Source organism: Pteronotus mesoamericanus, unplaced genomic scaffold (assembly GCF_021234165.1).
Source record: "Pteronotus mesoamericanus isolate MK-2021 breed Mesoamerican mustached bat unplaced genomic scaffold, CSHL_Meso_final contig_214, whole genome shotgun sequence".
Taxonomy (NCBI): Eukaryota; Metazoa; Chordata; class Mammalia; order Chiroptera; family Mormoopidae; genus Pteronotus; species Pteronotus mesoamericanus.
In genome coordinates, this window is record NW_026555089.1 from 2,366,599 (window position 1) to 2,387,174 (window position 20,576).

At 61.6% G+C, this 20,576-nt stretch overlaps 1 protein-coding gene across 1 annotated transcript; it reads left to right on the forward strand.

The window, feature by feature from the left end:
- Positions 1-8,223: 8,223 nt before the first annotated feature.
- FGF4 (fibroblast growth factor 4) lies at positions 8,224-9,856 on the forward strand. The gene is made up of 3 exons (XM_054570509.1): positions 8,224-8,554; positions 9,071-9,174; positions 9,680-9,856. Exons 1-3 carry the CDS (start codon positions 8,224-8,226, stop codon positions 9,854-9,856), a joined length of 612 nt encoding a protein of 203 aa, XP_054426484.1.
- The last annotated feature ends 10,720 nt before the right edge of the window (positions 9,857-20,576 follow it).

Below are 20,576 nucleotides of genomic sequence, written 5' to 3' on the forward strand. Positions count from 1 at the left end.
ACGTCCGCAGTGTGGCCCTGAGCGGGGGCCGGCCGGGCCACCGCCGCTTCTCACTCTCGCGGGCACTCAGGCCGCCGCCCGCAGCCGGCCCCAGGGGTCCCCAAGGAAAGGGAGAGTCTGTGAAACTGAGACTCTGGAGGCACCTGAGTGGGTCGGCCACATGGTGCTTTGGTTCCGGCCCACATTTGCCATTGGTATTTCAGCGGGGCCAGTGTGACGGCTACTCACGCAGGGCCTGGGTTTGATGTGAGTGAGCCGCTGGGAAGCAGCCAGGCCGATCTGACCCGGCGCTCAGGGACTGACCTCGGGGCCGGCAGCGTCTATTTTAAAGGATGCTGCCATTTGGTCTTTGCCAAAATAGTTGAAAGAAGACCCCAGAATAGCAGGCTGGGTCTGCCCCGGCTTAGAAGCTACATCTCGGGCTTAGAGTCAGGCATGGGGGCTGTCGACGGTCAGGCCTCTCATCACGGAGGCCGGAGGCCCAGGAATGGCCTTTGGGCCTCCTCGGAGGGCCAGCATCCCTGGCCTCGAAGCGGCAGGCGCGGCCCGTGGGGGCGCGTCGGAGGCGGGGCTGGCTCTGGAGAGCAAAGGCAAGCGGCGTGCCGCTCCTTCAGACATTCACACCGGCCGCGTCCTCGATGTGACCCATTTTAGAGACAGGAAGACCGAGGGAAAACATGTGCCGCAGGCCTCCCAGCCAGGGCCAGGGGCAGAGCAGCACGGTCCTCACAGCCCCAGTGGGCCCCCCATGGGCAGCGTGATGTCGGCGCTGCTGGGGCGCAAGACAGCGACTGACCTGCTGGGCAGGGTGCCGCCGCTGGCCCTGAGCCCCAGGGGTCCCTCGCGCCCCTGTCAGGAGCTCGGCGCCCCTCCCCGAGCAGGGGACTAGTGTGCAGCACAAGGATTTTTCACCAAGCTTGGGCCCTGAGAGCAAGCCAGCGGCCACCTCACAGGCACAGCCAATGAGACAGATGCTGGAGGACAAACGGCCTCCCGGGGTCTGACAGGTGCTGGCTTCCGGAAGACTTTGGTGACTGTAGACCCCCAGGAGTACACAGCTCAGCCTACGAGAGGCCTGGTAACGTCTCTGCCCTCTGGGCCTCAGGTCCCTCGCTGGTAAGTGGGGCCAAGGACACAGGCCCACCCCGGGGTTGCTGAGGACTGAAGGAGAAACGGGCCCCTGCTATGGGAACCGCAGCCGCCTGGAGCCCTGCCGCCTTCACCAGCCCCCTTGGCTTCTGTCCTTCTTGTCCCGCCCTGCCCAGATTCAGCCCCGGCCCCGGTCCCTCCTAACCGCCAGCCTCATGGCCAGACGCAGCCGGCCCAGACGGAGCTGGTCCCCAGGAGGGCCTGCTCCCCGCTGGGGAGGCAGGCTGAGCACCGGCCCACCAGCGGCCACTGCGCCGTTACTCAGTGGGGACGTCCTGTGTGTTGGACAGATAAAGTCCATAGCTTTGGAAAGAAACGCAGGTAAAACTCAGGGTGTGTCAGGAGCTCCTTATCACCCCGGGGGTTGGCCAGGCCGAATTCAAATTAGCAAGAGTTCGGTTTCCCAGCTCCGGGCGGAACAGGGGGCCCGCAGAGCAGGCCCAACGATTGCTCTTTCGCAGGTCTCAGCGCACAAACGCGCCTTCGGACAAACTACCCAGAGGCTGAAAAAATGCGACTCCAGGGAGCGATGGTAAACCCTTTGCTGACTTGGGCGGATGCTGGGCCTTTGCCGTCAGCCCTTTGGAAGAGGATCCAGGGAGGTGTCGGCCAACGGGGCAGGGGAACCCGTTTTTAGTGACAAATCGTCTGTGATTTTGAACACCGGCCTTGGGTGGCGTCATCTAAAGAAACGTCCTCCTCGCCTCCTTCCTTCTGCGGCTAAGGCTTCCGGCCTTTGCACCCACAGAAATGGAGAATGGGATAAAACTGAGGCCAATGTCCTGTAATCCCAGCAATTAATAAATAATGATCCTAGGGAATCGTGAGGGAAGGGGACCCAAATTCATCCTCCATCAAATGGAAAGGACCCGTTTCCAGCGGGACTTTGTGTGTTTCCCTGGTCCATTAGTTCATATTATATTCATGATAGTTTGACCAGCTCTGTATTGATAGTTGGCGGTGAAACAGAACCCAGAACAAACATGTTGACTGCTAACTGCCACAAGAAATTTATTTTTTAAAATATTTCCATTCATAGAAGTATCTGGTTCCAGAGAATTATGATAGGATAATAAAAAAGTAGTTCTGAGGTTAAAATGGCCTTAAACTTGGGTAAAACTGATGGGGGAAATAGAAATGTACAGGAAAAAAAAAGGTGAGGAATGAAGGGTTTTTGGCCGTTGGGCTAAAATCTTTTAAAAATAAAAGGTGGCAGATGATTGAATTGTTATGGTTTATACGTCAATGGATACATCTAATAGAGTAACAAAAATTTTATTTTAAAATGTCAGTATTTAGAATACACTAGAGATGATCTTCTTTGCAACTATTTGCAACTTAAGGGTTTCAGCTTGAAACAAGACACTGGGAGGCAGCTCGTTCACCCCCAGGAGCTGCCCTGGGGAGGGTGGGCCTGCACAGAGAAGGAACCGGGGTCCCTGGTGGACACCTTCCGTGAGGGGGGAGCAAGCCCGGCCTGAGCGAGGCCCCCGGGGCAGGCTGCCCAGCCCAGGCCGGTGAGGCCCTGACACCGTGGCCCTTCCAGGGTGTACGCCTGTGGCTCCTAAACAGACTCAATCAAGGGCGTAGCAGACCCCATCCTGGGGTTTCTCCCACGTCGGGGACCCCCGCAGCCCCCCTCCCAAGGAAGGGGCTGAACCCCATGGCGAAGGCAGCGAGGCCCCAGCCCCATGCCCACGGGCCTCTGCAGGGAAGAGGCAGCCCAGTCAGGCTCCTTCCATCCCAGCCTGAGAAGCCGGGGTCTGGCAGTGGAAACCCATCTTCTCTGAGGACGCAGGGCGCCCCCCCCCCCCGCTCCCTGCAGGCTGTTGGGACAGAAGAGTTTCCCTTGAACGCTTCCGGACATCCCAGGGGGGCCGACAAGGTCCGCGCCACAAAATCTGTTTTTCAGAAAAGGAAACTGAGGCGGAGAGTAGCACAGCCCCGAGCCTGGGCGTGGCGCCCGGATCCGGGCTGGGTGTGAGTTCTGGCTCCCGCTCTGCTCCTCGCTGGCTCCGTGGCCTTGAGCAGCCGCTCGCTCCAGGCTGAGCTCTGGTGCAATCTTCCGCAAACTGGGGCCGAGAAGCCCCGGCCCCACCTTCCAGGGCCGGGAAGGAGCCGGCGGCAGGCGCCCTGCCCCGCCCCGCACCACACCTGGTTCCCCACCACACGAGTCAGCGAGTAATCCTCCCAGACCCCTCTAATCTGGAGAGGCGCTGCCATCCCCGGGTTCCAGGCGGACCCCCACACACCCGCTCTTGACACGTCTAATTCTTCTAATTCTCTGCACGGCCGCAGGAAGGTGGACGGTGGGCTCGGGGCTGGGCCGGCACCAGGAGTCCCTGGGTGAGTGAGGTGGGCAGGGCTCCGCCGGGCGGCCGCGCCGCTAACAGAGCTACGTGTGTCCTGGGTGGTGGCTAGGGGTGGCCAGGTGCTAAACACGGACCACCTCATTTAATTCTCCCAGACGCCTCCGAAGGGGGAGCTGAGGCCTCGGTCTATAGACGAGGGAACTGGGGCACGGTTTCCCACTAGTTCTCCCAGGCTCGGGCACCTAGTGCATGCGAAGATCCGCTCCCCGCAGCTGTGTGGCGAGCTGCTGTGTTGATTCGCCGCTGGGCCTGTCGCTCAGACCTGGCCGGGTCCGCTTCTGGGTGACAGGGAAGCTGGAAGGATAATAAGACAGGGGAACACCCAGTGGACACAGAGCCGAGCACACACCTCTGTGAGCCAAGATGGACCTGCTGTCCCATCTCCTTGATGGCCCATGGTCAAGGTGACTTTAAAAAAAGCCTGTGAAAAACAGCTTGGCGGTTCCTCAAGAAATTAAACACAGAATTGCCCTGTAACCCAGCAATCCCAGTTCTGGGTAGAGACCCAAACGAATTGAAAGCAGGGACTTAGAGAGACCTGCGCACCCACGTTCATGGTGGGGTCGCCCCCAGCAGCTGAGACACAGGCGGCTGGAGGCTGCGTTGACGGGTGGCGGATACGCAGGAGGCGCGATGCGCAGAGCAGGCAGAAGCATGGAAAATAACGCAGTAACTAATACATAATAGCACAGGAATAAGCCCGGCGTTTTGCGTCCTCACAACTGTAAGCCCGCTTTTAGCCCACCCTGTACCCACTGTGGCCCGGAAGCGAAGGGACATCCTGACGTCTGCTCCCGCCTGTGTGGGCCTCGAGGACGCTGGGCTGAGCGAATAAGCCAGGCACGGAAGGACCGATCCCATGTGAGTCCCCTTATAAAAGGTCCCTGGGGGAGTCAGATCCATAGAGACGGAAAGTAGGACCGTGGGTGACGGGGTTGGGGAGGCGGCGGCGGGGGGGAGTGTGGGATGGGGGCAGAGAGTCAGTTGGGATTGGCGATGACGGTGGCGACGGCCGTGCCACGGTGCAAATGTGCCGAATGCCACCGAGCGGCACACTTACAAACGGTTAAATAATAAATTAGGTTACGTGCACTTCATGACAATTTTTTAAAAAGCTACAAAAAACTGGCTGAACCCCTCCTTTCTTTGGGTGTCCTGAAGGAAACCATGTAAAGAAAGAGAATGGTTTCCTGGGCTGCTTTGGTGGGCGGGCTTTCCCGAAGGCCTCGCCCTGCTTGACTTCGCAGAAGGCGCCCCCGAGAGGGCCCCCTGGCCCGGGCCGAGGAGAGGAAGCCCGGCGGGGAGGCGGCCAGGCCTGCGCCGTCCCCGCCCGGACCCTGCCGCGGCTCTGCTCGTCCTTCCACCCCAGGGTCACGGCTGGGTTTTTATGCAGCACTGTTACAGGGATTATTATTCCTATGAAGCCAAGTCCTGAACGGCCAGGCTGGCGATTCTGAGAAGCCCCGTGCGTCCCCCGCGGGAGAAGAAACCAGAGCTGCGCAGATAGGACTTGCGCTGTTTTAGGGGCCAGGGGGTAAAAGGGCACAGAGAGGCGGCTGGGGAGGCCCGGGCTGACCGGCTGCAGTCAGAGCCTCCATTCCGTCTCAGAAGCCTCCCGATAAACACCTGGGCTTGTTCATTTCACAAATGCCCAGCGTCCCCTGTCGGCCAGGCTGGTCCGGGCCACCGCCAAGGGACTCGCCGTCTCAAGGGTAGACCTTGGCCAGCCTTTCCTGCGGCCAACGCGGTCACGTGAAGGTCGACATCAACCCCCAAAAGCGGCTGTTGCTGTTCTGCGTGTTTTACAGAGAAATGGATCGGAGAACAGCGTCGCCGCCCGTGGCTGTCAGGACGGCGCCCAGACCCCACGGGTGTCTTGCTCCCCGGCCCCTGGCATCGCAGGGCACCGCAGGGCCCGGGAGAAGTCCTCCGGAGAGCTGGCTGGCAAAGCAACACGTCGCCCGGGTCCAACCAATCCTTTCAGATAAAAGGAGCAACACAAAGCAACACAACACGAAACACCAGTGCGGCGCTTCTGGTGGGGGCGCTGGCCACCGGCCCCTGAGGCCCCTGCCCTGGCCCAGGCAAGGAGGGGTGGCACCTCGCCCTGACCTGGGGGGCCTGCAGGCGAGGAGCTGTGGGCAGCGCCCACAGGCGGCAGGTGCACCTACCGAGCAGTGCCAGGCACTGGCCAGGGGAGAAGGCGCAGAGCCCATGGCTGCGAACCAGACACCCCTGAGCAGGCCCCGTGGAGGTGCCGGTCGAACGGGCCGGAGGGTCAGCAAGTACATGAAGAAGGTCCCTGAAGGACCACGAGGAAGCTCCGACCACAGGGGGTGGGGCGCACGGCCGGTCTCCCCAAGTGGCTGATGTGTGAGGGAGACCTGCCCGGGGTGAACTCTGAGGGGGCGTCTTCCAGCAAGAAGCTTGGAGGGAGGAAAGAAGTTGAGTCGATGGCAGCCTCTGAGGTGGGGGGAGGCAGGCGGGGGGCAAGGGGGGCGAGGGGGCTGCGGGGAGGGACCCAGAGCTCTAAGCGCTCCCCCCACCCCCCAGTATCCTTGCCTTCATTGATGGGTCAGCCCTCACTGGGCTTCCGCGGGCTCCGCGGGACAGGGAGGTGGCCAAGGCCTGCTGGGGTCAGGATGGGCTCAAGACCCCTGAGAGGTGCCAAAGTGGGGACCAGGCCTCTGGTCAGTGCGCCCCGGAACTCCCAGCCCCTGATACCTTGCTGGCTGCCAGTCGTTTCAAGGACAGTCCCTAAGAGCGCCTACTGTGTGCGGGTGGGTGGGAGTTCTGGGAGATGACCCAGCACCACGGGCTTTCACCGAACTCACCAGCAAATTGGGGAGACAGTGAGGGAGGCCCCCGCAGAGGTTCTACAAAGAGAGGGGCCACACCCTGCCATGAGCCGGGGAAAACAACCGAGGCGCCCTCCTGGAACCTCGGTTGGGGTGAGGGAGCCCACCTTTCCTGCTGTTCCCTGACGGGGAAAGGGCTCCCCCGGGCCACACAGGGGGAGAGGGGCAGGGCTGGGCAGGTCTAGGTCTCCTGTGGTTGAACCTTGGCCAGAATTGTCTTGTTGGCACCAGAGGCACAGGCCCATCGGGGGGCCCAGGGTCCCAGCAGTGGCCCTGAGGTGATGGCCGGCAGCCCAGGAAGTCCCTGGCTGGCGGGGGGCGCGGAGCGGGAGCTGTTGTTCCGGCGGCCTGCAGGCCCAGCGCGGAGCAAAGAGCCGCATGGGGTCCAGAGCCCAAGTCCCGGTCCTGCCCAGGCCCCCCTCCCCCAAAGACCCGCACTCTGACCTTAGGACAGAGACCCCAAACCTCCCCGGTCCCCTCCAGGCAGGGTTTAGAGGTAGCGTCCAGGCGCCCCTTAGGCAGGACCAGGGTGGGAGGCAGGGGAGGCTGGAATTGCCTGGGGACGGCTCTGGTCACAGGTGTTGGCGGCAGCAGGGGGTGGGGTGGGCTCCAAGCCCCCTGCAGCTGCGGCTGGGCGGGGCCTGCTGGGAGGGGCCGCGGGGCGGAGGACAGGGATTTTCACACCTGGGTGAGCCGGCACCTAGCCGGGCCTCGGTCCTGCCCCCACGAGGCCACAATGCGCACAGTGGGGGTGGGGACAGCCGGTGGGGGAGGGGAGCCTTCCAAGGGCCAGGCCTGGGTCCCCATTAGGTGGGGGGTTTGACTAGGGCACGTGACACTTCTTCCTGCCGTGGAACTGAAGGGGAGGGGAGCAGTGAATGTCCTCCATCGCTCTACCCCCTGCCACCTGTCCTGGCATGGAGGTAGGTGTGCATAGGGGGTGCAGGGCTGTGGCTTCCCCTGCGTGCACCCTTAGCAACACGCACCCAAGCGCCTCTGCTCAGGTGAGGCCTCTATTTGGTGCAAAGAAAAATCTATCCCTGAATCACCCAGAGCCCAGGGCGGCCCCCCGCAGCCTCCAGCGTGGAGGTCTCCCTTCCCCAGCCTGCCCTCCCGTAGCTTACTGGGGAATCCCTTTCCCCCCACCCCAGGTGGTCCACGGGATCCCCGTAAAGGAACCAGGCTCCTGGGAGCCGCTGCTTGAGAGCTAAGGGTGTCGGGTTAGGGCGGCACCCAGGCTGCTCAAGCCTAGGCGGAGAAGGGACAGAGACAGGGCAGGACAGGCGGGGACAAAGTGAAAGAGGCAGAACTGGCTGGAGGCTGGAGCGGAGGAGACTCGAGGGGCGGGACAAACAGGTCGTGGGCCAGGCGAGGCCAGGGGTGGGGGCCGGGACCCTCCAGGTGGCACTCGCGCTGCTCGGCCCCGGCCGCCTCCCCTCCCCTCCCCCAGTCCTGATTGGCAGGCGGCCTGCGATCGGCCGCGAGCGCCATAGCGCCCCGGGCGCCCAGGCGAGCACGAACGGCCCCCCGCGGGAGTAGGAGGGGGCGCCCGGCTATATATAGCGGCTCGGCCCGGGGCCGGCCCAGCGCGCAGCGAGGCGCGCACCGCTCCGCAGGGTCCCAATCCCGCCGTGCGTCCCTCCGGCGGGCAGCGCCGCTCCATGCAGCCCGGGTAGCTACCGGCGCCTGGGGGCCCCGACGCTCGCCTCGCGTTGCTCCCTCGGGCGGTGCACTCCTTTCCCCGACTCAAGCCGTGCGCTCCGGCGGACCACCCCAGGCGCAGTTCTGTTCCCGGCTGCCCGGGCGCACGGACCGCCTAACGGACGCCCGGCCCGAGGGCGGGGATGCCGGGGCCCGGGGCGGCGCTGCTCCCAGCGGTCCTGCTGGCCGTGCTGGCGCCCTGGACCGGCCGAGGGGGCGCCGCCGCGCCCACCGCACCCAACGGCACGCTGGAGGCCGAGCTGGAGCGCCGCTGGGAGAGCCTGGTGGCGCGTTCGCTGGCGCGCCTGCCGGTAGCAGCGCAGCCCAAGGAGGCCGCCGTCCAGAGCGGCGCCGGCGACTACCTGCTGGGCATCAAGCGGCTGCGGAGACTCTACTGCAACGTGGGCATCGGCTTCCACCTCCAGGTGCTCCGCGACGGCCGCATCGGCGGCGTACACGCGGACACGAGCGACAGTGAGTGTGGAGGGCCGGGCGGGAAGGGTCGGGGGTGCGGGACAGCGGCCCCCCATTCCAACTCGTCTGGCGCACACAGAGGCCCCGGCTGACACCTGCTCTCTGGCTCCGGGAACCGGGGCGGAGTGAGGGTTCAGTCCGGTCCCGCCTGCGCAGGGACGCGAGAAGGCAAACACCTTTGGCTCCGGGTGTCGCTGCGCTGACCGGCTTTTGACCGGCTTTTGCACACTGCGGCGGCCGAGCCCCGCCTCCCCGCCTTCGGAAGCCGGGCTCAGGGTGCGGAATTCCAGCGCCTTCGCCCGTGGGCACAGCGTGCGCTGCGAGCCACTGGCACACGCGGGGGCTCGGTAGCTGCGCCCGCTGGCCTCTGGGGGCCTCTTGGGGACAGCCTGTGCTGGGGAATCTGAGCCCTTTACACCCACCCCAGAAATGGGGGGCCCTGAGATGCGCAGGCCGAGGCGGGGGGTGGCGCAGGCTAAGGGCCCCCTTCCCCGACAACTCGTGCCCTTCCCCCAGGCCTGTTGGAGCTCTCCCCGGTGGAGCGGGGCGTGGTGAGCATCTTTGGGGTGGCCAGCCGGTTCTTCGTGGCCATGAGTAACAAGGGCAAGCTGTACGGCTCGGTGAGTACCGCGGGGGCTGGTCCGGAGCCCGGCTGAGGAGGACCCTGACCCTCCAGGCCGTGGGATATGCGGGGCGGGGTCACAGGCAACGCCAGCCCCCACCCAGTGCCCTGGGGCAGCCCGACGACCAGGGCCAGCCTGGACAAGAGGTGCGGTGCGGCCCTGAGACGGAAGCAGGGAGGCCTGTGGCATCCCTGAGTGGACACCCGTCGGCCATCAGAGGACGCCCCTAGGAGTCCCTGTCTGAGCCCCGGGGCTGTGCCCTCTAAGGTGGACCCCGTGGAGATGGAATCCTCCGGCCGCCAGGTGCTGGGCAGGTGGCGGCCGCGCCAACCGCCGTGGTCTGGCCAAGTCCCTCTTCTCACGCCGGCGCGTCTCAGCACCTCACCTCCCAGGAGAGACCTCTGGGCTCCAGTGGGACTGGGACAAAGAGGGACCCCTGACCACCGGCCCCGGGGTCCCGCCGCTGACAGGGGGCCAGCCTAACTGTCCCTCTGTCCTCCAGCCCTTCTTCACCGACGAGTGCAAGTTCAAGGAGACCCTCCTTCCCAACAACTACAACGCCTACGAGTGCCACAGCCACCCCGGCATGTTCATCGCCCTGAGCAAGAACGGGAAGACCAAGAAGGGAAACCGGGTGTCTCCCACCATGAAGGTCACCCACTTCCTCCCCAGGCTGTGACCGTGCAGGCCCTGCCTCCGCCCAGGGAGGCCCTTCGAGGGCCGCCTTGGTGCACTTCCTTCCGATGGACAGTTGAATGCGAGAGTATGTGTAAGATATTTAAATTAATTATTTAAATGTGTATATATCGCCACCAAGTTATTTATGGTTCTGTGGGTGTGTTTTGTATTTTTCTGGGGGAAAAAAAAGACAAAGAACAAAAAAAAGAAAGAAAGAAACAAACAAACCAACCCTGACTTTTCTGGTAAAGCAGGGGAGACCCTGCCATTGGATCTATTTAACTAGTCAGAAACTTGTCACAAGTGTGCTGCTATTCTGTGTCGTAAAAACCAGTGACGTCAGACTCGGATATCGGCTTGCTTTGCACGGTCCAGGAGCGCTGCGTCTGGGGTGGCCCTCCCCCAGGGCTCCGGCGAGCGGCTCGGGGAGCTCCAGGCGCGCCCCCTCCGCGCATCCTCCAGCGCCCCGCTCCCTTTGTGCCCTGTTGCTATTAATTGGGGCGGATCGGTTTACTTCGGGCACAGAGAGTGCTGCTGTCGAGCCCACCGCTGCCACGCTGTTTTTAGATCTGCTGAGACTGACCTCTGAACTTTGCTGTAGTCAATCTTCCTCCATCTCCCAGATGGGAGAGACCTTAGACAACTTTTAAACTCCCCTTTTCCTTTTTTGGGGATCGGCCACAGCCACGTTTCTGCGGCCACTGTGGGGGGGGGGGAGGCAAAAGCAGAAGAAACAAACAAGCCAAACAAAACGCAGCTCTTTTGTAAACGCAACGGGGAAGGCCTCTGCAGCCCTGTGCGAGGCTGCCGTGGACAGGATGGGTGTTTTGACAGCCACAGCCGAGCCCCGAGCGATGAGATACGATTCCCCATAGCAGGTACTTCTCTTAGGTAGTAGAATAGGTGCATATTTAAAAGCCTACTTCCGTGTGTGCCGGAAGCTTTGGGCTAGTCTTAGCTATTCCGTCCCGGCCGAATGTCCTTGTACTTGTACAAAACACTTAGGCAGGGTTTGCAGGGAGGAAGATGCCGCTTCTCTCGGTCGCATGCCCTGCTTAAGTGGATTTAACATCTACCTCGAAAGCCTCCGAACCACTCACCTGGCGAAACTGGCTGGCAGCGCCTGCCGCGCGCAGGTTTGCCCTGCCCAGCAGCCGTTTTTTCCATATGTAGCCAAAAAGGGTTGCAGATAGCGTCGGTGCGACCCATTCGAACCTTGTCACGTTTGAGCTATCTTTGTCCCGTGATTTACTTTTAGTAAGGATAATCATGGTGAAAATATTTGCAGACAGCTGTTAGAGTGCACTATATGGTCACCAAGTAACCTTATATTTTTCTTTATATATTTTACAAATGTCACCCCTGTCGTTGAAGCAAAGACGGAAGAGGCAGGGTTGGGGATGGTTAAAAAAAGGTCTGAGGTGATGGCAAACGTTTAATTTTAATGAATGACTTTTTAGAGTTTATACAAAAGGACCTTCGCTCGCTACCAGAAATGCTCCCGGCTGTCTGCAGAAGACTTTAATACACGCCTAGATGTTTCTGAACTGGCTCCCGAATTAACTTTATGGGAGTCTACAGACAGCCCGGCTGGGAAGTCTGATTGGCGTTTTTTTGTCTTTCACATTCCTTTTTAAAACGCTTTGTTCGAATGCAAATCATCTATTTAAAATACTATTCTTAAGTCGAGGCCCAGAAAAAAGAAGCCCCTTGTGAGACAGGGCCATACTCCTTCAACCGCTGTTCCTGCACTGCAATGAGAAATGTGGTGTTTTTATCATTTTAAACCCCGCCCTGGACTGCAGGAGTGTTTGAGGCCCTGCGAAGCTCACAGACCTCCTGCTGGTGGCGGGGAAGGGGCAGGGATGGAATTTGTGGTTGTTGCACAGTGAACGTAGCCACCTAGGAAGAAGCCACGTGGGTCTTAGGTACCTTAAGCTGCGGCGCGATGTCTTGCATCAGAGCCCAATCGAATGTCAGGAATGAAGATGTCTGGCGCACAGAGTCGGCCACCCTTGACCTCTTGTATATATTCAGCGGATCACGCGTGGAGCTTAGAGGCGTAACGGACCTTGGACACACTGTAACCTGTTTCTGTTGCTGTGGGGGGGGGGGGGGTGAGGTTTCTGTATGTGCCGCTGTTTTCAGACTGTAGTTTTATACAGGCGCCGCCCGCATTGCGATGTATGTGCTGTGCACACGAGATGCCGAATAAATGGGGGAACATTTATAATGTGAAAGAGCCCCACCGGACTGGATGTGAATAACCGGGGAAAGGGTGGAAAATGATTAAAACCTGCCTTGAAATGCCAAGACGTGGCTCCCGCCCCCTGTCTCCCAATGTCTATTTGAGGCCTTGAGCCCCACGTGGCTGGGGCGGGGGGTGGGGGGAGACGAATTTCAGCCAGCTGTGTCCACACAAATGCAGCCTTGCAGACAGGAGCCCGGGGGGCGAAGTGTCACCGAGTTTCGGATGCCTCTGAATGTCGCGGCAGCTTGCGCCGCTGCCCCGCGGGAACTGGCCGGAGCTGGCCGCAGGCCTTGGCCCGTTCCTGGGGTCTTCCGAAGGCTGGCTCGGGCATGGCTCTCAGACTCCTGGGTCTCCCCGGCCTGGGAATCCTGAAGTCAACATAGCGAACACCAGCCGCCCTTTGGTCAGAGGGAAGCAGAGTGAGGGCCTGCAGAAGAGAACAGCCAGTAAGTGTCAAGGTTGTCTCGTGAGCAGTGTACTTGTTCCATAGGGCTAGCTCAACCAGGAGGGACAGAGAAAGTGCTTGTGAGCGTGGGCTGCAATGGGAAGAGATACTGGCCTGATGTGCCCAGAACCTGGGTCCCCCTCCCCCTACACCATCTAGCCAATCACTTGACAAAAACACCCCAAAAAGGCAAACGGGGTTTCCAGGCCCTTCGTTGCCCCAAGACTCCCCCTTTCCCCTTCTCTGGGGCGCCCACGAGCTACATATGACAAGCACAGGGGCGGTTCTCAGGGTTCAGTTGTGTGGCCCCCAAAAGGTGTTGGGGTTCTAAGCCCCAGCACTTAGAAAACAGCATCTTTACAGAGGTACCCGAGTGACAGGCCATCAGGGTGGGCTCTAACCCTGTGCCACCGATGTGCTCATAAAAGGTCACAGGAAGAAAGAGCCGGAGGGAGAGCCCCGGGAAAGGAGGGTCAAGGTGGTGCCCCTCTCGGCGAGCCAGGGAGCCCCCGGGAGCGCCCCAAACCCCAGCACCTGGGAGAGGCACCTCAGTCTCCGGCCTCCGAAGCCGAGGAATTCCTGCGCCAGCCCCCGCCTCCTGCCCCCAGTGGGCTGCGCTTTGTTTCTGCAGCCGCAGGGAAACTGATGCGGGCAGCTATTCACACTCCCTGGGGTGTGTGCCGGAGGGGGCGGGGAGGAAGCCCTGATTCACATCCAGCCTCGGCCTTTTCTCCTGCTGTCCTCGGAGGTCCCCGGACAGTCCCTGTCCAGCTCTGTCCTGGCCAACCACAGAAGGCTTCGTCCAACTTCTGCAGCGAAGACCTCTCAGTGCGGACCGGCAATGCACCCCAGGGGCGAATGAGAAGTCGCCCCTTCGCTTGACACGTACCTGCCATGTGCCAGCCTTGTGCCAGGCACAGTCCTAAGCACTCGGGGTCCCCAAGTGAGGAAAATGAGGGTCTCTGTCCACCCTGGGCCTTCATTATAAGGAGGGAGGTGACACATGCAGAGGATACCCCAGCTGGCAGGGTGGGTGGTGTCCTAGGAGAAGACACAAGCAGGGTAGGTTGGCATTTGGCCCCTCACCCTGGCTTCACCGGGAGGGAACTTTTAAGCAGAGACGTGAAGGTGCCGAGGGAGGAAGCCACCCAAGGGAAAAGCATTCTCAGGATAGGGAACAGCCAACGCAGAGGCGCTGAGCTGAGAGCAGGCCTGGCAGGCTGGAGGGGCCTCGAGGAGACCCGTGTGGCTGGGGCCTGGGGTGGAGGCCGGGAGGGGGTGAGGTCAGGGAGGCCTGACCACGGGGCACACCTCAAAGGGCCGGGGACTGAGCAGACAGAGGAGGGACAGTGAGGGGTCAGGCTGTGTCCGTTAGGAGGCAAGCCAGCTGCCACGCCAGAGGCACCTACCGCTGTGTTCCATTCTGTTCCCCTCGCATCCGCCTGCTAGCGAGGGGGTGCTCAGGCCCAGCCCCACCCGCCTCCTAGCCGCGTGACCTTCGACAGACTGGATACTTCTCCGCACCTCCCTCCCACTCCCAGGTCCCTGCCTCTGGGGCCCGGGCTGAGGACGGAGGGTGAGCGGTCTGTGAAGTGCACCGAAGCCGCCAACAAGGACTGGGGCCGCTTGTTATTGTTATTCTCCTGAGAGACTTAATTATAGTCTTGATGTCCGATCCTTTTATCTCCCTGCTGCTGGGGGATTGTCGTACTGGGAGCCCCTGTCAGGCAGAGCGCTGCCCCGCTCGCACCGGGCTGGCAGGTGTCTCAAGGGCAGTCCCAGGCCCGGCCCTGCAGCCCTGCCCGGCCCGCCCACACGCCAGAGGCTGCTTAGGCCTAAACGGGGCGGTCCAGGGGCTCCTGAGCACAGTCTTCCTTCAACACTAATAATTTGTAATTGTTCTGAATTCAGAATTGGAATCTTAATTTTAATTTATTTTAATTTTAAAATAAAGCGGGGAGCAGGAGGGGTGTCCAGGCTGGGCCATGTCCGGGCCCAGGCGGGGAGTGGGCAGGGGCGGGGGGAGCCGCAGGGGAGCAGGGTCTCGCGCCCCCTTGCTTGGCCACAGGCCCGCATGTCCCTGCCTCTCCTGGCCGCAAGGCCCCCCACAGTCTCCTGGGGCTGTTAAGGCCAAGATCAGAGTCCCTAGCGCAGCTGAAGGGGCTGTTCCCATCACTTACTGCCACGGGATGACCTACCCTGAAACAGGAGAATTCAAACAACCATTTTATTAAACGTCACAGTTCTCACAGGTCAGGAATTTGCACAGGACCCGGCGGGGTGAGTCGCCTGCCTTCCGTGGTGTCAAAGGACTCAGGGCCTGGCCTGGAATGCTTCAGAACATGACTTCTGCCGGCCGTCATGCCAACCACCAGACCAGCCCAGGCCCCAGGGGAGAAGGAGAACCGAGTCCGCGGCGTCTCTAACCCACCACGAAGGCCCTGCTTGTCCTCGCCTCCGCCCACCCCACGACCTCCGCCCCACCGTGCCCCCTGCCGGACCCTGCTGCTGTCACTCGGACCTCTCAGGGCCCAAGGGCACCATCGGCGCAGCCACGGGGCCTTTGCACAGGCTGCCCTCCCAGCTGGAACCACCTCCCCTCACCCCAAGCCCTTCACCAGGTGTATCGGTGTCCGGGGCTGCACCACGCGGCAGGCAGCTTAAGACAACCAGCTGTCGCCCCACCTGGAGGGTGGCCTGAAAGCAACATGCCGCAGGGTCGCGCTCCTTCCAGGGGATCCAGGGGAGGGTCCTTCCTGTCCCTCCCAGCCTCTGGGGCTCCAGGTGTCCCGGGCTAGTGGCGGCGTCCCTGCCGTCTCTGCCTCCGTCGTCACGTGGCCTCTCCTTGGTGTCTCTGTCCAAATTCCCCTCTTCTTCTGGGCACACTGGTCACTGGACTTAGGGCCCAGAGCTAGTCCCCCCGCTCAGCTACTTGCTCCATGCTCCCCCCTTTTGAACTTTGGTAAAATACAACATAACGTAAATTTACCGGAATAATCAACTTTAAACGCACAGCTCCGTGGCATGAAGTACATTCAAATGCTGTGCGGCCGTCCCCACCATCGTCCCCACCATCGTCCCCGAACTCTCCATCTTCCCCAACTGAAGCTCTGTCCCCAGTGAGACTAAGCCCCCTCCCCTCCCCCAGCCCCCGGGAACCTCTATCCCACTTTCTATGAGCTTGACTCCTCCAGGGTCCTCCTCTGAGTGGCTCGTACGGACTGGTCCGTGCCTGCCTTATTGCACTCAGTGTAATGGCCTCACGGTTCATCCATGCTGCAGCGTGTGGCAGGACTTCCTTCCTTTTAGAGGGGCGATAACATTCTATTGGGTATACGGACGTTGCGGTAATCCATTCATCCACTCATGGCCACTCAGGTTGGCGCTACATTACTATTGGAAGACTGCCATTAGCGAGGATGGGCGCACGCGCAAATCAATCAGCTCGTGTGAAATCGGGACCACAGACAGGCAGGAAGAGCCCGTCCCCCCGGAGCGCGCGGTGGGGGCTGAGCCCAGGGCTCACTGGCAAGGCAGGCAGGCTGCACACACAGGGTGGGGCAAAAGAAGCTTTACAGTTGTCCATATGGAAAATAATGTGGTACTTAATAAATAATAATACAAGAATAAACTGTGTTTCATGTACTCTAACCGTAAACCTACTTCTGCCCCATTCTGTATGAGCAAAAGCAAAAGGATACGCGCATTTTAGACAGCCAGCGCGGGGGCCTCAGGGAGGGTGCGGGCAGGCCGGCTTCTCTAGCGGGGTCTGGGAGAGCGCCCCCTGCCGGAGCTGAGGTCATAGCGAAAGCAGTGCTGGCACCGCGGGTCTAGCAGGGCTGCGGGCAAAGCCAAGGCAGGACAGCAGGGTGGGGGCGCCCACGGGCCCCTGGCTGTGTGCTCACTGGACGGCTGGCTGAGTGACAACGTGACATCTGACTGTCTCGGGACCATGGGCTGGAACGTGTCACGTGTGGTCGAGGACAAAGCTCTGAAACAGAAGAAACCTGCTTTATGGGAGCGTGAAGAATCCCCTGGGCGGACGCTGGGCACTTCGGTGAAACCCTTGCTCGTATTGGTCTTCTTCGCGTCGACTCCCTTCCCGGGGCCTCCGCTGCCGCGTTTCCCGCAGTGTGGGCCACAGGCGCCTGCTGGTTTGGGAAGCAGCTGCAGGGGAGTCACAGGCAGAGCGCTGGCCGCACCGACCTCTGCAGCGTCACGCTGAGTCCCATCCTCTGTCCCCCTTCCAAGTGGACACGGGGAGGTCTCAGTGCCAGTGCTGGTCGCTAGGACTCTCCAGGAGGGACGTTTTTTAACACAGAGAGAGCCGAAATCAGCGGCCACGGACAGGATGGGAATTCGAGAGACACGGTGCTCCTAAGCAAGGGCCACGCACAGGGTCCTCCTGAAGCTCTGTCCCAAGTAAGCACTAAGTGTCTGTGGGTGGCCGGGACTGGGTGCCTAGCCTCCGAGGAAGTGCAATAACCCACGGCAGTTGTAATATAGTAGGACAAGAAATAACCAAGGCCAAGGTGAATTTTTACATTTCTGCTGCTTGGACTTTTTTTTTTTTAAGGTGCTGGTGGGCTGCTGAAACAGGCACAGATGTGTCCCATTCCTGCCACGTCTCCCTGTGGCGCGTGACTTTGCAGTTCTCCCAGATGGGGTGGGCGCCACCCCTCCACTCCCTGGCCCTGGGCTTGGCCACGGGACTCGCGATGGCCCACGGGATGGCCAGCCCAGGTGCCACGAGGCCTCGGTGGAGTTGGCCCTTTCTGGCGGCTTGTGGGAGCCTGGCGGCTGTCACCAGGATGAAGCCCGGGCCAGCCCGCCCGAGAATGGAACACGCAGCGTGGCAAGGCCTGCCGCTCTCCTGAGAGCTCGCCAGCGACCCGAGACCACCCATGGGAGCGAGGCCACTTCGGGCACCGTCGCGGACACGCCTGTGGAGCCCAGGCGGAGGAGAGGTGCACAGGGCCCGCACGGAGGGCAGGGAAGCCAGGCAGAGGTGCGGGACAGCAGGCTGCCAGGGGCCAGGCCGTGGGCCGCCGTCTCTCCCTGTGGGTGGCGTTCCCAAACACACTCACACTTCCCAGGGAGGCTCCTGGCCTCTTCCCAGCCACTTGACACCAGCCCAGGAGGCTGTGGGCTTCAAGAGAGGGGCAACAGTGCCCGAGGAAGCCCCAGACCCCGCCAAGCCCCTGGCTCTTTGAAACCAGCTCCAGGACCCACCGGATTTGTACTTCAGAGCTAATGTGATTAGGGCCGCGTTTGTCGCCACAATATGTTAATGGCCCACACAGCCCCCAGTCACCTTCCCTAGCGTGTGGCCCGGGGTGACCGGAGCCCAGCCCGGCTGCCAGCCCCAGGGCTCAGGAGCTTGGCCGAGACCCCGGCTGTGGGTTCTCCCGGACAGAACCTGCGCCCCTGGGAGGTGAGTGCCGTGGGCACCTCCTGTCACAGGCGAGAAAGCCAGGCTCACGGTGAGTTGCCTGTCTGAGCTTATCTGACTGTGGGAGGGCGGCACGTGGGACCCCCAAACCCCCTTAACCCTAGCCTCTCCTTCGGCCCCTCCTCCCAGCTGTCCAGGAAGGACCAGGCGGTTCCCAGGGGCCTGGGCCCCGCCCCCGCGGCCCGGTCTGAGTGTCCTGGGGCTGCTGTAGCAGAACGCATGCGGTGGCTTAAACACTAGACGCGTGTGTTCCCCCAGTTCTGAGGCCAGAGGTCCGAGATCCACCTGCAGGAGGGGCCGTGCGTCCCCCTCGGGCTCTAGGGGAGGGTCCTTCCTGCTTCCTCCAGCCTCTGGGGGCTCCAGGTGGGCCTGGGCTGTGTGGCCCCGTCACGCCCACCTCTGCCCCTGCCGTCACCTGCCTTCTCGGTCCTGTCTCTGTTTCTGCTTCCTCTGGGCTCCGCTCACAAGGACGCCGGCCGTTGGATTGCGGGTCCACTCGAAGGCCTAGCAGATCTCATCTCAGTGTCCTCACCTTAGTTACATCCACAAAGGCCTTCCTTCCGAGTCGGGCCGCATTCCCAGGGACCAGGGGTCAGGACTGGGACAGATCTTTTGTGGAGGGGCACCGTGGAATCTACAGGGGGCGGGGAGGGACAAGCCCCTCCCCACCTCGGCCAGTCTGCCTGGGCTGGGAGCCGCCCTCCCGGGCTGTGGCCGGAAGACAGAGCAGGCTGACCGGGCCGACCCCATCCACTGGCACAGTCCGGACGCAGCCGAGAGCGGTGCCAGCGCAGGTGGTGCCCTTGCAGCAGAGATGCACCTGGAGGGCGGAGGACCTTGCCAGCCGTTGTCACCGAGCACACGGGTCCCTGCCCCCTCCCCAGCCTAACCCCCCACCCTGCTGTCTCCCGTTCTGGTCTGTAACGTGTCAGACTGGCCGACCCCAGGGCCTTTGCACTTGCTCTCAGCTTGGAGGGTTCTTGACCCACGTCTTCACAGGCGGGCTCCTTTATACCCCCAGCCCCGGCGCAAACTCCTGCCCGCCCAGCCTCGGTGCCCCCAGCCTCAGCAGCCACCGAAACCTCCAGGCTCACGTTGGCCATGGGCCCCGCCCCCGCCCGGAGCCCCATGCAAACAGGTGTTCCTCAGTCCAGTTGGCCGTCTTCACCGTTGCGCCCCCAGCACGTGGCAGGGAGAGAATAAGAGTTGCTTTTTTTTTTTTTTTTTTTTTGGAGTGTTCATTCTGGAATGGGAAGCTCTTTTTAAAGTATAGCTGAGTATAGCTGGAAAACGTGATTCTATGCTCTTCGGAAGTACAGCCTGCTCGCGGCGATGTGACGTTATACACTTCACGAGGCGACCGCCACAAGAAGCCTGTGCCCCACGTCCCCGCACAGGCCCCGCGATGCCGCTGGCTGTGCTCCCCGGGCTGCATCGCATCCCGCAAGCCCCGAGGTCCTGCATCTGTGCCTCGTATGCCCCCTCACCTTCCTGCCTGTCCCGCCACCGCCCAACCCGCCAGCCCCTGTCAGTTTGTACCGATGAGGCCGTTTTGTTTTGCTTCTTCACTGGCACGGTTTCGTAAGGCCCAGGTACGGGTGAAATGATACAGTCTTTGTCTTTCTCTGACCCGTTTCACTGAGCGTGATACCCTCTAGTTCCCTCCGAGTTGTTGCAAACGGCAAGATTTTATTCCCCTCTGAGGCCGAGTCACAGCCCCTTGTATGTGTGCGCCCCTTCTTCGGCCACTGGCCCATGGACGGACACCTAGGCTGCTTTCTGTCTCAGCTGCTGCTGAACACACAGCATGTACCTTCTAGAATGTGTTTCCATTTTCTTGGGATGACTCAAGTCGGGGAAGGATGGCGTTTGTTGAATGAAGAAGTGAGCACAGAGGCGTCGGTTGCGCGCCCCCCCCCCTTCCCCTACCACCCAGGAGAGCGGTTCCCAGGCAGCACTGGGGGCGGGGGAGGGGGAGGCCCCCACTTCCGGTTCCCTCCCATCCGCCAGGAGAGGTGGGGGATGTTTGGGGACCTCAGCATCCTGGCTCCCTGCAGGCTTGTTCCAGCCAGGTGTGACAGAGCCAGGTAGACCCCAGGAGGGCCCAGCCCCCTCCGCACCAGGGGACAGGATCAGCCTGGCTGCTGGCTGGAATCCGTGCTGCCGGACTTGGAGCCTTTTGGTGAGAAATGTGCATTTTTGTGGGCAAAATGGTTTCAGGAAATCTCCGCCTATTCATGTGCAAATGTTGGGCTTCTGGGGTCCTCAGCAGTTGGGGCTTTGACCAGTGAGGGCCCAGGGTCGGTGGGAGTGAGGGGAGAGGGGTCTGAAGGCTGCTCCGGGGCCAGGAGTCAAGGCCAGGGACACACACAGGCTGGAGGGTCCAGTGGGTCCTGGACCACCACCCCTCCCCCGAGGAGCCCTCCCCATACCGGCCCCTGAGGCACTAGGCCTCGGTCTGCCCCCACGCCAGGCCATGGGCTTGGCGGGCAGGGAGAGGAGGGAGTCGGGGCGCTGGCCAGGCAGCCCACCTCGCCGGCCTGTTTCCTCATCCGTAAAACGAGGTTTGGTTG